Source organism: Camelus ferus, chromosome 20, assembly GCF_009834535.1.
Source record: "Camelus ferus isolate YT-003-E chromosome 20, BCGSAC_Cfer_1.0, whole genome shotgun sequence".
Classification (NCBI taxonomy): domain Eukaryota; kingdom Metazoa; phylum Chordata; class Mammalia; order Artiodactyla; family Camelidae; genus Camelus; species Camelus ferus.
This window is the reverse complement of record NC_045715.1, coordinates 21,829,212-21,842,183: the sequence shown is the minus strand read 5'-3', so window position 1 is coordinate 21,842,183 and position 12,972 is coordinate 21,829,212. Positions and strand designations below refer to the sequence as shown.

Below are 12,972 nucleotides of genomic sequence, written 5' to 3'. Positions count from 1 at the left end.
CTGGGGTAAGAAAGTCCTGACAGGGAGATCCGCTAGAGGAGGCGAGGAAAGGAGGAGATGGAGCATTGGGGCTACTCCTCCAAACCTCAGATCTAATGGCGGAGATGGAGCACTGGGGCTGCTGCCCCAAACCTCAGATCTGACTTCAACGCCCTCTCCCGAAATAGCTCGGGCCGGCCGCCTTCAGAAATGGGCGGATCGAGTGAGCCAGCAGCCGCTTTCGCTTTCCCTTTCCCCTAAACCGCTCTCTTCTAGGAGCTCCAGCAGGCTCAGCCGGTTCCCGGGACTTTCCGAGAGCCCGCCCCGGCCCGCCCCTTCTCCCTTCCCGCGCCGCCGGCCCGGGCGCCCGCTCTGCACGGACTCCAACAGCATCCGAAGACTTCGGCCCAGCGGGGACAGCGGAGAGTCCCAGGCCCAGGGCCGACCTCGAACTGCGCCCGCGAGCCAATGGCCGGCTCGGGGTCCCCCGCACTCTGCGGGTGTCTCTGCCTCTCCCGAGCTTCCCTCGCCTGGCTTGGGACCACGCTGCTGCTTCTCGTCGACTGGGTGCTGCTCCGGCCGGCCCTGCCCCAGTTGTCCTCCCTGCTGGTGCCTCCTGAGTTGCCGCTGCTCCGGGTCTGGGTGGTGGGCCTGAGCCGCTGGGCTGTGCTGTGGCTCGGGGCCCGCGGGGTCCTCAGGACAGCGATTGGCTTTCAGGAAGAAAAAGCAACAGTCCAAGGATGGCTGGCTGCTTTGGAGCCACTGGCGGCGGCGCTGGCCTTGGCCCTGCCGGGACTTGCCTCGTTCCGTCAGCTGAGATCAGGGGACGCAGACAGCACCCAGCTCCTGCACTGGGGAAGTCGCCTCAACGCCTTCGCCCTCAGCTACACAGCAGCACTGCCCGCGGCTGCCCTGTGGCATAAACCCAGGAACCTTTCGGAACAAAAAGGTCACGGGGGTTCTGGAGTGGCGGTGAGGCGGCTTCTGGGCTGCCTGGGCTCAGAGATACGCCGCCTCCCGCTCATTCTAATCCTGGTGCTCCTCTCCAGTCTTGGTAAGGGGGCTTTCGGGGGAGAGGGACGGGGGCTAGAGGACTGGGTAGGAACCGAGAAATGGTCAGTGAGGTAGATTGGTGTGAATTCTCAGAAATGTGGATCAGGGGAAGGCGACCCAGCTCAGGTCTTATGAAGACCACTCCAGCAGAGAGGAAAGAGCTCTGGACTGGGTGGGGCTCAGGCGTCCTGGACTCCAGTGCTGCCCTAGGTGTAGCATCACTGGCCATCTGGGGCAATGCCTTTCCCTTGGGGCAGCTCGTCCTGTTACCTCTAGCCTTCTGAATTAAGCTTCTAAGGTCTGATGGGTGGGGCCACAGGGCTGTGAGTTCTGAGGTGGCCCATTCAGGTGCAGAGTGTGTCCTTGGTGTCCTCTTTCTGCCACTGCCCTCCAGGATGACGGGGAAGGGTGGGCTGGGGTGAGCTTGGATAGAGCTCACCTGCTTAGACTTGATATTTCTGACTGATCCATCTCTCCTCTCCCTCCCCAGGGGAGATGGCTGTGCCATTCTTCACGGGCCGTCTCACTGACTGGATTCTAGAAGACCAGGCAGGCGCTGCCTTCATTCAAAACATAACTCTCATGTCCATCCTCACCATAGCCAGGTCTGGGGGCTGAAGTTGTAAGGCTGGGAATGGGGCAACTCCGAAAAATAGGGAGTTGGAAGTTGGGGCTGCCATCCAAAGGGGGTCCCCTGAATGCCTGACCCTCCTTCTCTGTCTCTCTCTAGTGCAGTGCTAGAGTTTGTGGGCGATGCACTCTACAACAGCACCATGGGCCGCGTGCACAGCCACTTACAGGGAGAGGTGTTTCGGGCCGTCCTGCGCCAGGAAACTGAGTTTTTTCAAAAGAACCAAACAGGTTTCTCATGAAACTCCTTTCATTATCCACCCACTTACTGATTATATCCTCACATATCCTCTTTTACTTATAACCTTGATCTCTCTCTCACATAAACATTGTTTCTTATTCTTGACATACCTCAAGAGCAAAATATACTCTTTATCTTCAGAAAAGCCTGGTGCTGCCATCCGAGATTTTTCCATAAACGTATCCCTAAATGTGCATTTAGAGAGACATGGCAGAATTTCATACCTGGAGATTTTGAGATCACAGAGTCCAACTGCCTCATTTGACAGAGAAGAAAACTGAGGCCTAGACCCTAAATGCCAACACTTGCATGGACACATACGTGTGGATAGAGATGAACCTGGGGACAGAACCCATCTCGTGATTCCCAATCCAGTGCTCGCTGTAGATTCCTGCACTGCTGTCTTGCAGCGCCTCCATGCTTCTCCAGCTGTGTGACTTGAGCAGCTTAAGTTCTTTCTGCCTATATGCGTGGGATATACAAGTTCTTCAGAGAACAGAAATCTGTCAGAGAAATGGAAATTCATATGACATCAATAAATTTAATTAGGCTTATGTATTTATTTATTTAATGGAGGCACTGGGGATTGAACCCAGGATCTTGTGCATACTAAGCACGCACTCTACTACTGAGCTATACCCTTCCCACCCATCAATTTCTTTTACCGTTAAAATGAAGGTCTTGGCCATGCTTTTCCTCTCCGACACTTACTCTCCTTGCGTTGAGATTGCAAATCTCCCTCTATACCATTGACCTTGTTTTCCTAACCTTCTTAGAGCACTATGTTGACCCCTAGCACCCTGGCTCATTGCTGGTCTCTCCCATCACTCTGAGCTTCCTATTCACTCCACTCTCTTCCCTCCAACCCTTGGCAGGTGCCATCACATCTCGGGTGACAGAGGACACGTCCACCATGAGTGAGTCTCTGAGTTCAGACCTGAGCCTCGTGCTGTGGTACTTCGTGAGGGGATTGTGTCTCTTGGGGCTTATGCTCTGGGCGTCACCATTCCTCACCATAGTCACCCTGGCCATCCTGCCACTGCTTTTCATTCTGCCTAAGAAGCTGGGAAAATGGCACAAGGTATGCCCAGGGAGTTGCCTCAACCTAACTGACCCTTATCTTCCCACTGATTCTCCACCTTTATGGGACTCCTTGTCTCTGGAAGTCCACGTTTCCAGATTGCTTAGTGTTGACCTTCACATTCTCTGTCTTTTCTTCTTCATCTGCCTACAATCAGTCTTTGAGAATATGATCACCAGTCTCAAGAATATGACCCCCAATGACCCTTCTGAGTCATTTTCCTTTTCTGTGTATCTCTTTAGTATCCAGGAGATATAGCCTTGTCCCTCTCTGTTCTCTCCTGTCCCTCTGCTGGGGGTACAGGTACTAGTGTCCCTTACGGTTTGGCAACCCTGTGTGACACCTCTTGCCCATGTCTTCACAGGAGCTGGCAGTGCAGGTGCAGGAAGCTCTGGCAAAGTCCAGCGAGGTGGCCATTGAGGTTCTGTCAGCAATGTTTACAGTCCGGAGCTTTGCCAACGAAGAGGGTGAGGCCCAGAAGTTCAGGCAAAAGCTGCAGGAAATGAAGACACTCAACCAGAAGGAGGCCCTGGCCTATGCGGTCAATCTCTGGATCACCAGTGTGAGCACCTGGCGATGAATGCCTGTTACCTTGTTCCCGAGATGCCTCAACGCCATTCCCTTATCCATGATTCTGCTCCACATTCTTCCAACTGAGCAGTGACTGGTTCAGTGTATACAGCCTAGCGACTGGAGGCTCAATTACCCTACTCAGTGTTCCTAACCCCCTCCCTCTTTTTAGGCATGCTCGATGGCTTCCTTCAAAATCTGTCCAACCTGCATTTTAGGGAAATCCATGTCTCCCAGTCCTAGGGCCTCTGTCTCACAGGGAAAGCTCAGGGACCTAGAAATTCCTGCACCTGGCCCTCTTCATGCCGGGACTGTGTGGATGGTGCTAGTGAGAGCCATTCGAATAGCAGGAACGAAGGATGAGGAGCACCCGTGATGTAACTGAAAGAGAACTAGAGCAGCAGTCAGAGTTCCTGGCTTGATGCTGCCGTCTGCTAGCTCTGTGACCATGGGCTAGTAACTTATCTTCTCTGAGAACGTTCTCTCATTTTAAAAACTGGGAGTTATACAACCTTACTTACAGTGTTCTGATGTGAATATTAGATGACCTTACGGTCATGAAAGCCTTTTATGAAGAGCCAAACACTCCCCAAACAAGGCGATAAGGGTGATGGTGATGATGACGACTACGACTTCCATCCCGTGTAATTGAGTGAGGTGCCGCGGGATCGCTGTGGTTCATTCCTCCTGCGGTACCTGGGGGAAAGGGACTGTATATCTCCTTCATGTGAGTGATTCTGGCTCTCAGCAGCCCCTCCAGATTTTTCTACCACAGTCCCTTTCCTCTGTGGTCTCTCCATAGATCTCAGGGATGCTGCTGAAGGTGGGAATCCTGTATTTCGGCGGGCAGCTGGTGACAAGTGGGGCTGTGAGCAGTGGGCACCTTGTCACATTTGTTCTCTACCAGATCCAGTTTACCATAGCTGTTCAGGTGAGGTCCTTCCACTCTCACTCCCCAGGGCTTTTCTTTCTGCTGTCCCATTGCCATCCGAGTCACTTTCCTTCTACTCTTTGCCCTTCTCACATGGCAAGCAGATTAGATCCCATCCCCCGCCTCACTGTTCATAACATCTCCTCCAGGTACTGCTGTCCACCTACCCCAGGGTACAGAAGGCTGTGGGCTCCTCAGAGGAAATATTTGAATACCTGGACCGGATCCCTCGCTGCCCAACAAGTGGTGTATTGACTTCCTTAAACCTCGGGGGTGTTGTCCAGTTCCAGGATGTCTCCTTCGCCTACCCTAACCGTCCGGATGTCCCGGTGCTGCAGGTACAACCTGCCAATCCCCGCTTTCCACCAGCCTCACTCTCAGCTCTCCGGTCTTAAACTTTCCTCCTGCCTGCAGCCTACTTAACACCAGGTGTAGATAGAGCCTTCCTCACCTTCCGAGGCAGAGATGAGCATCATCTGTTCCATGAAACTGCCTGAACTGAAGAGACAGTTTAGATTTCCAAGGAGAATAGGAGAGGAGGCTCTCATGGCTTAAGGAATTGCTGAAGCAAAATCTGCACCTCCAGTCTTCCATCTTTTCTTCTTCTTTCCCTTTGCGGTTTGGAATGTGATTTTTTCTCATGGTATCTTATGTCAAGTGGGTGGCAGAGTAGGGCTTAGTCTAGGCCTTTGTCTTTGTCTCATCTTCCATCTCTACTCCGTGGGGAGGTGTCATCTCTGAGGAACCGAAGTCTGTACATGTGGGAGGGTGGGAGTTGCTGTTTTCCCGTTTTCCTCCTTTCTTCTCTGGGCTAAGACATCGACAAGACAATGTAACATGACGACGGTCTCCAGGTTAGGGGCCTCACTTGGTCTGCCTCTTATTGTATGATTCTCTGGCCTCCAGGGGCTGACATTCATCCTACGTCCTGGTGAGGTGATGGCACTGGTGGGGCCCAATGGGTCTGGGAAGAGCACGGTGGCTGCCCTGCTGCAGAATCTGTACCAGCCCACCAGGGGGCAGGTGCTGCTGGACGGGAAGCCCCTTCCCCAATATGAGCACTGCTACCTGCACAGACAGGTGAGCAAGAAGGTGGCATGCGGGAGGGCAGGGAGCCTCAAGTAAGAAGAGCCTTCTCATTGAGGGTTCTGAAAGGGGCGTTCGGGAGCCATAGGAGACCTTGGGTGGAGGTAGGGGTGTGGTCAGGAGAGAAGCTGTATAATTTTGTGGTGTGCTCACAATAAAGATTTTCAACCTTCAATCTCTAGATGACCACACACCCGTGTTCCTTGTTCTATGACTTTTTTTTTATTGAAGTGGAGTCAATTTACAATGTTGTGTTAATTTCCATTGTACTGTGACTCTTCATCACATTTGTCCCAGGTGGCTGCAGTGGGACAGGAGCCCCAGCTATTTGGAAGAAGTTTTCAAGAAAATATTGCCTATGGCCTGATCCAGAAGCCAACTATGGAGGAAATCACAGCTGTTGCAAAGGAGTCTGGAGCCCACAGTTTCATCTCTGAACTCCCTCACGGCTACAACACAGGTGCCCTCTTCACTCATAATATCACCCAGACATCTTCACCTTTGCTGAAACCCCAGTAGTCATGCCTTTATTCATCAGTCCCTGCCACCCCACTGACATCAGTTTGAAATTGTAAGATCTTGTTCCTATGGCTTTTCCATCCTCATATCCTTAGAATTCCTTCACCTTCCCAGAACCTTCCCTATCCTGCTGCATCCCTCAGTTCTTGATGTGTGTGCATGTGTGTGTGCACGTGTGTGCGAGCACGTGGGTGCACATGTGGTTATCCAACTCTGACCTTGGCATTTGTCCCTGCAGAGGTAGGTGAGGCTGGGAGCCAGCTATCAGGGGGTCAGCGGCAGGCAGTGGCCTTGGCTCGAGCACTGATCCGGAAACCACATGTACTCATCCTGGATGATGCGACCAGTGCCCTAGATGCAAGCAGCCAGGCACGGGTGAGAGAGTCATCTTCTTAACGCCTGTAATTCAACCAATCCTTCTTCCTTCACTCATCCTTCATTATTATACTAACATCATAATCATCCTAACCAGTCCTTGCAATTCTCAGTTCCCACCAGCTTATCCCCAAGATGCCTAGAATTAGTTAAAGAGTCTACAGACTCCAAATCTGTGAAGCCAAACATGAGGAAAAGACAGTCCTAATAATGCTAATATTAATTGCACTTTGACTAGGTGCCAGACATGCTAGTAGGCCCTCTACATGTGCTCTCTCACTCGTTTATTCATCACCAATGCTTGTGAGCTGGGTGATGTTATCCGCATTCAGCAGATGATAAAATGGAGGCTAAGAGGGGTTGAATAATCTGCTCAGTGTCATTCAGCTGCTGAATAGCAGAGCCTGAACTCCCATTCAAGTCTGCCTGATTTGAATGCTCATGCTTTTTACTACTAGGTTATATTTCCTTAAAAGAGAATATCAAAATTAGGGAAGAGCCTATTCAATACTCTTCACTCATTTCTCACGGGTTTCACCATAGGATGGTGGCTTTTATTCCACTGTTGTCACTTCATGTAAACAGTGCCTAACAAATCAAAGGTTTGGCAGGGAAGCACTCAGAATGAGCATCTTCAGTCTCCTTGGGGTTTTTGACACAGGGGGCAGTCAGCCTGGCAAGGTCTGTCCCTGCTCTGGAAACACAGGTGTCTCCCTGAGCTGGGAGTGGTCCCCAGCTCTGAAAGAGTCTCTGTATTTTCTCAGGTGGAGCAGCTCCTGTATGAAAGCCCTGAGCGGTACTCTCGGTCTGTGCTTTTCATCACCCAGCGCCTCAGCTCTGTGGAGAAGGCTGACCACATCCTCTTTCTTGAAGGAGGCACCATCATTGAGGCGGGAACCCACCAGCAGCTCATGGAGAATAAGGGACGCTATTGTACCATGGTGCAGGCTCCTGGTGGGTCTGGTGCTCCGGAATGAAAGACTTCTCAGACCTGCACACTCCATCTCCCTCCCTTTTTACCTTCTCTCTATAGTGGAGAGTTTGAGAACAAAGCAAGGTCTTACTAGAGCTGCAGAGGAGGCAGCTGCTTCTAGGAGGGGTGAGGTTCTAAAACGTAACCCCCAGGTGATGCCTGAAATTTTGCTCTGAGTGTTACGCTCCTCCAAAATCCTCTTGATAATGCAGATTTCCTGGAAGAGACTAAGGTTTATAATAATGCCTTCGTGTAATTAGGGTTTGGAGCCAGGGTTGGTGTGACTAGCACCCTTAGAATGAGGATAATATTTAGAATACACAGAAAGGGAAGATCAGCTGCTTTCCAGTCTGACCGGAGGCATATGCTGGCCAATAAATACCCTGTGGATTCTTGATATTTATAATAAAATTGGTGTTTTCTACTGTGGTTTCTTGTGTTTTCGGTAGACCAAATGGCTCACCGACTTTTGCGGTGCACTTTTTATAAGCCAGGTCTCTCCCACTTTCAGCATCCTCACAGCCCTGAGTGTGCCATCTTCTCCCTCAAGTTTTCAATTTCCTTTGGTTGCCCTCTCCACTTCCCCATCCCCCTACACCCGCCCCCAGGAATGAGCCAGACTGGGGGCTACCTCGCCCTCCAAGGCACCGGCAGCTGCCGGGCCTCACAGCCCCCAGGTGGAAGACCGAGGGCGAAAGCGGCTAGAGGAGGTGCCAGTGCGCCAGCGGGGGAGCTCACACGTCACCCCTCCCCACCCCGGTCCTTTCCAGCCAGGCCTACTCAGCTCTGAAGTGGCACCTGCGAGGGTGATCTCAGTGAAGTGGCGGCGGTGGTGGTAGGTGGGTGGGAGGGGGTGTGGCGGGAGTGATCTAGTAAAACCTCTTTCATTCAGAGAGGGCCATGGTAGTGTGACGTCAACAGTTGCTGGGCAGATTAGGCCAACACAGGTTGCAAGGAGAGGTGGGGTTTCGAGGAGTTGAACTCCGAAGTGCTCGTTCAAGCAAGAATTACGCGAGGAGGTGCGGGCAGAAAGGGCAGTACTTGTGGGAGGCTACCAGTTAGGGAGACCATTGAACCGGGAGAGGCCCTAAGGAGGACCAGGTCGAAAGATTCAGAGGCCGCACCCTCTCCTTCGTGCTCCCTTCCCCCACGCTGCGGGTGTATTCTGTTTCCCGGAGCCCCAGGACCCGTCCTCAAGATTCCTTACCCGCATGTACTCCTATCCCTCCCCTGCTTTTATAAAATGATGCTCCTATGAACACCCCTCCCCCATTCCCGATTTGAAACTGCTCCCGGGTTCTTGCTGACTTCCACCTTTCTGGTTGATGATAGGACCCCTACCCACCGGGTAACTGTTCCCGGAGGATGCCCCAGCCTGTCGGTGTCTCTTACTGAAATCTCATTGCCCAAGGGGCTTTCGAAGCCGCTCGCGCTCTTTCTTCCTTTCTTCTGACAGTTTATCACCCATTGTTTCTCTAAATTTCATGAAGGCGGAGCAGAGAAACCTGTCCCCAACATAATATTCCTGATCCCCAGACTCCCACTGTTCGCTTCTCGGAAAGGGCAGGGGGTTGTGAAAAAAAATTCTGGTTCCCTCCCCTTGAGGCTTCGGGCTTTCGCTTTCACTTCCCCCTGTGAGCACCGACCGATCTCCGGTGCTAGGCGATCATGGCGCTGCTGGATGTGTGCGGAGCCACCCGAGGGCAGCTGGAGGACTGGGCTGTCCCCGCCGCGGGGAGCCGGCATCGCTCGGACCCTGGTCACTACAGTTTCTCTATGCGATCTCCAGAGCTCGCCCTCCCACGGGGAATGCAGGTCAGGGCTGTAAGAAAATCCTGTGGGACGCGGACAGGAGGGCGCAGAGCAATGGAGGGTCTGTCTTGGGACCGTCCAGAGGCTGCGAAATGCGAGGGGATGGGCGAGGGGGATCCGTTAGCCTAAGAGCCATGTCCAGGGTCCAGGGCCCAGAGCCAGCGAAGAGGCCACGTGGGACCGGCCGCCTGAGGGTAGGAAGTACAGATTAGGGCAAAGAGTTAGAGGTGAGATGGGGACTCCCATCGAGAGACAAGCGCTTTCCTGCCCATTCTCCATCACACACAAATCATGTTTTTCTCCTGGGGCTGTGTCTTGGAAAACCTGTGGACTTTAGCGGTTAGCCTGGCTTCGGCCACTCACTGTTGTGTGCCTTGGATCGAGTCTCTTTGTCTAGGTCTTGGGCTTCTTTTCTGTAAAATGGGGATACTATTAATAAAAAGTGTTTCCTGAGGGTTAAATGACCTATGCATGGAAAAACATTACAGTCACCCTGAAAATTGTTAGTTATGGCAACATTTATTTCCTTTCATTTCTATTGTGCTGGAAAATGGAAAAAGCTGATGTCACGGCCTCTTCTTTTCCTTCTCCCAAGCCATTTCCTTATAGAGCGGGCTTACTGTTTCACGTATTGAGGGTCGGAGAATGTCTGTGTATCTCCTCACTCCCACACTCTCTAAACTACTTTCCTGAAGCCACTAAGTTCAGAAGTTTTCATTGGTCCTTTCTCTGCTTTTTCTGTCTCATTAGCCCACTGAGTTCTTCCAGTCCCTGGGTGGGAACGGAGGAAGGAACGTTCAGATTGAGATGGCTCATGGCACCACCACCCTCGCCTTCAAGTTCCAGCATGGGGTGATTGTGGCCGTGGATTCTCGGGCCTCGGCTGGGAATTACATAAGTGAGTGTGTGTTTCAGCAGGTGCAGTCTGGGGAGGGCTGGGGAGCTGAGTCCTCCTTTCAGCAGTATACCAATATCTGCATCAAAGTGGGAGTGGATATTGATCTAGGATGCACAGGGAGAGCTGTGGGGTCATTCCTCCTCTCCCCAAATTCTGTCTTCTTCTAGGCAACTTTATGATGAACAAGGTGATTGAGATTAACCCTTACCTGCTTGGCACCATGTCTGGCTGTGCAGCGGACTGTCAGTACTGGGAGCGTCTGCTAGCCAAGGAGTGCAGGTAGGCAAGGCCTCTTATCTCCCTTCTAAGCCTAGTGTTCAATCCTGGATCCTGGATCATCCAGATCACTGCTCCTCACCCTTTCCCTCCGTGCTAACAGAGCATCTTAGTGCTAACATAGTGTTTCACAAAACAGCCTTTTGGTGATTCAAAACCTTCTCCCAAATCTCAGCTTGTGCTCCTGTCAGTAAGCCAGATAACCTGTCAGTTATTTAGCACTGACATCATCGACTCTGGTGGGATCATATCACTTACAAGGATTTCTTTATGTAGTTTGGATCCTTTAAATTCCAGATCTTTCCCTGATCCTTAGATCCTACAAAACCATTCCTTTCAAATGCTTATCTCTGCAATCATTTTTTTGCCCATCAAATGGGCTGCTCAGAGGGCTAGCCCTCTACTGTCACCTCTAAGTCCTCTCCCTGACCCGCCCTGTCCTCACCCAGGCTGTACTATCTGCGGAATGGGGAGCGGATCTCAGTGTCAGCAGCCTCCAAACTGCTCTCCAACATGATGTGCCAGTACCGGGGCATGGGCCTCTCCATGGGCAGTATGATCTGTGGCTGGGACAAGAAGGTGAGTCCTCTCCATCCTCTGTATCACCCCCCACCCTCCACCCCCCACCCCACGTGGATGAGAGAGCAGTTTCCCCACTAGACACGCCCACTCCCTCACCTACAAGGTATGCAGTACATAGAACACTGGGTTATAGAGTTGCTCCATTGAGGTAGGGTACGGCTCAGTGGTAGAGCACGTGCTTAGTGTATATGAAGCCCTGGATTCAATCCCCAGTATCTCCATTAAAAAAAAGAAAGGAAGAAAGAAAAAGAAATAAAGGAAAATTGTTCCACCAAATCCACTGGCAATTTCTATGTCCAGATGTGGACCATTAGTTTCATAAGCTTGTCTCTGTGGATAAAATAGCTAATTCCAAGTTTGTTTTTCCTGTTTTCCCCTCTAAACTTCTAGGATTGCTATTCCAGTTCAAAAGCCCCTGTGGTCATTCTTATTGTTTTATCTACTTCTCATGGCTCATACTTGAACCTGTGCGTTACCAACAACTTCCTCTCCAATTCCAACCTGGAACCTTCTTGCTCCCTTTAGGGACCTGGACTCTACTATGTGGATGAAAATGGGACACGGCTCTCAGGAAGTATATTCTCCACTGGTAGCGGGAACACCTATGCCTACGGGGTCATGGACAGCGGCTATCGGCCCAATCTCAGCATCGAAGAGGCCTATGACCTGGGCCGAAGGGCTATCGTTCATGCCACCCACCGCGACAGCTATTCTGGAGGCGTTGTCAACAGTAAGAGACCAATGGCCCCCCACCATGCCTCTGGGTGGGGAAGGGAGATTTGAGATCGGGAGACCTAGGGGAGGCAGAGTGGCAGGGGATGGGTTTTCAGAGCCGGAGGAAGGGCACTGAAGTCCCAGTAATAAAGGCTTTGAGAGTCGGTGTTGCTGTTGTGGGCTTCAACACAACATCATTAACAGGAATTCTGAAGGGAAAGCTGACGCTAGGTTCTTTCTCGTTTGCCCGCAGTGTACCACATGAAGGAAGATGGCTGGGTGAAAGTGGAAAGTACGGATGTCAGTGACCTGATGCATCAGTACCGGGAGGCCAGTCAGTGATGGTGGCGGCAGCTGGGCAAGCCTCTGGAGAAGCCTGGTCAACTTAGGGACCTGGGCCAGTTTCCACCCCAGGAGAAAGAGGGGCCTACTCTGACTGAGCCCAGAGATAGAGAACCAACGAGGGCCACTGGGAGGTGCAAGGCAGAGTTTACCTTTTGTGTGTTCTCTGTCTCAACTAGCATTCCCCCACCCCAACCTCCTGGGTGCCCCACTAAGCACAATAAAGAGGTAACGGTTATAAATGCCTCTGTGTTGTGGCTGAGTGGCGTTGGGGCTGTGGTTGTTGGAAGGAGCGGGCTGGAAATAAAGACAGACTTTTTCTGAGAAGAGAGACTCAAACCCCTGCCTAAGAAATGGGGCCTCACCCAAAATCTCTCCTGGGTTTTCCTTCCACGCTCACCTCTCCAGGACCTCAGGAAGGCTCAACATGGTCTGTGAACAGTTCTGTGCAGTTTAATTTAGGTTAGAGCCCTTTCTATGGGAACACAGCCTGGAGACGCCTGTATAATCAGTTGTTAATGGTTATTTGGGAGTAGGGCACTTAGAAACACTGTTTTTGACTTTGTAGAGTAGGATGGAAAAGCTTCTGGTTCCCATGTGTGCAGTAATTGTAAACACGGTCCCATTTACCTCAAATAACACTGGGGAGAGATTGGATATTAAAGGTAAAGACAGACACTAGGGCTTCAATTTCATGATGTGTCACACTCAATTGAAAGATGACAAGACCAGGATTGAAGTGGAAGAGGAGATAAGGAGGGCCCGCTGAAGTGGTAATGTGAGGAAAAGTGACCCGGATAGAAAGGTGAGAGACGTAATGAGATTTTCCGAATCACGCTGGGACCGCTGGAGGGAGCAGGGTGCTACACCCTCTCTAAGGAGAGGCAGTCAAAAGAAGAGCTTGTGAGTA

General features: G+C 51.6%; 2 protein-coding genes across 2 annotated transcripts; both read left to right on the top strand.

Annotated features, from left to right (window-relative positions):
* Positions 1-9: 9 nt before the first annotated feature.
* On the top strand, positions 10-7,867 carry TAP1 (transporter 1, ATP binding cassette subfamily B member). The gene is made up of 11 exons (XM_032462778.1): positions 10-1,033; positions 1,523-1,637; positions 1,763-1,893; positions 2,779-2,984; positions 3,349-3,546; positions 4,357-4,485; positions 4,635-4,823; positions 5,392-5,565; positions 5,869-6,031; positions 6,329-6,465; positions 7,230-7,867. The coding sequence occupies exons 1-11, from the start codon at positions 448-450 to the stop codon at positions 7,440-7,442; spliced, it is 2,241 nt and encodes a 746-aa protein (XP_032318669.1). The 5' UTR covers positions 10-447; the 3' UTR covers positions 7,443-7,867.
* A 1,218-nt stretch (positions 7,868-9,085) lies between these two features.
* Positions 9,086-12,307, top strand: PSMB8 (proteasome 20S subunit beta 8). Its single transcript, XM_006180521.3, has 6 exons — positions 9,086-9,253; positions 10,001-10,148; positions 10,316-10,427; positions 10,874-11,003; positions 11,532-11,736; positions 11,974-12,307. Exons 1-6 carry the CDS (start codon positions 9,107-9,109, stop codon positions 12,060-12,062), a joined length of 831 nt encoding a protein of 276 aa, XP_006180583.2. The 5' UTR covers positions 9,086-9,106; the 3' UTR covers positions 12,063-12,307.
* Positions 12,308-12,972: the final 665 nt, after the last annotated feature.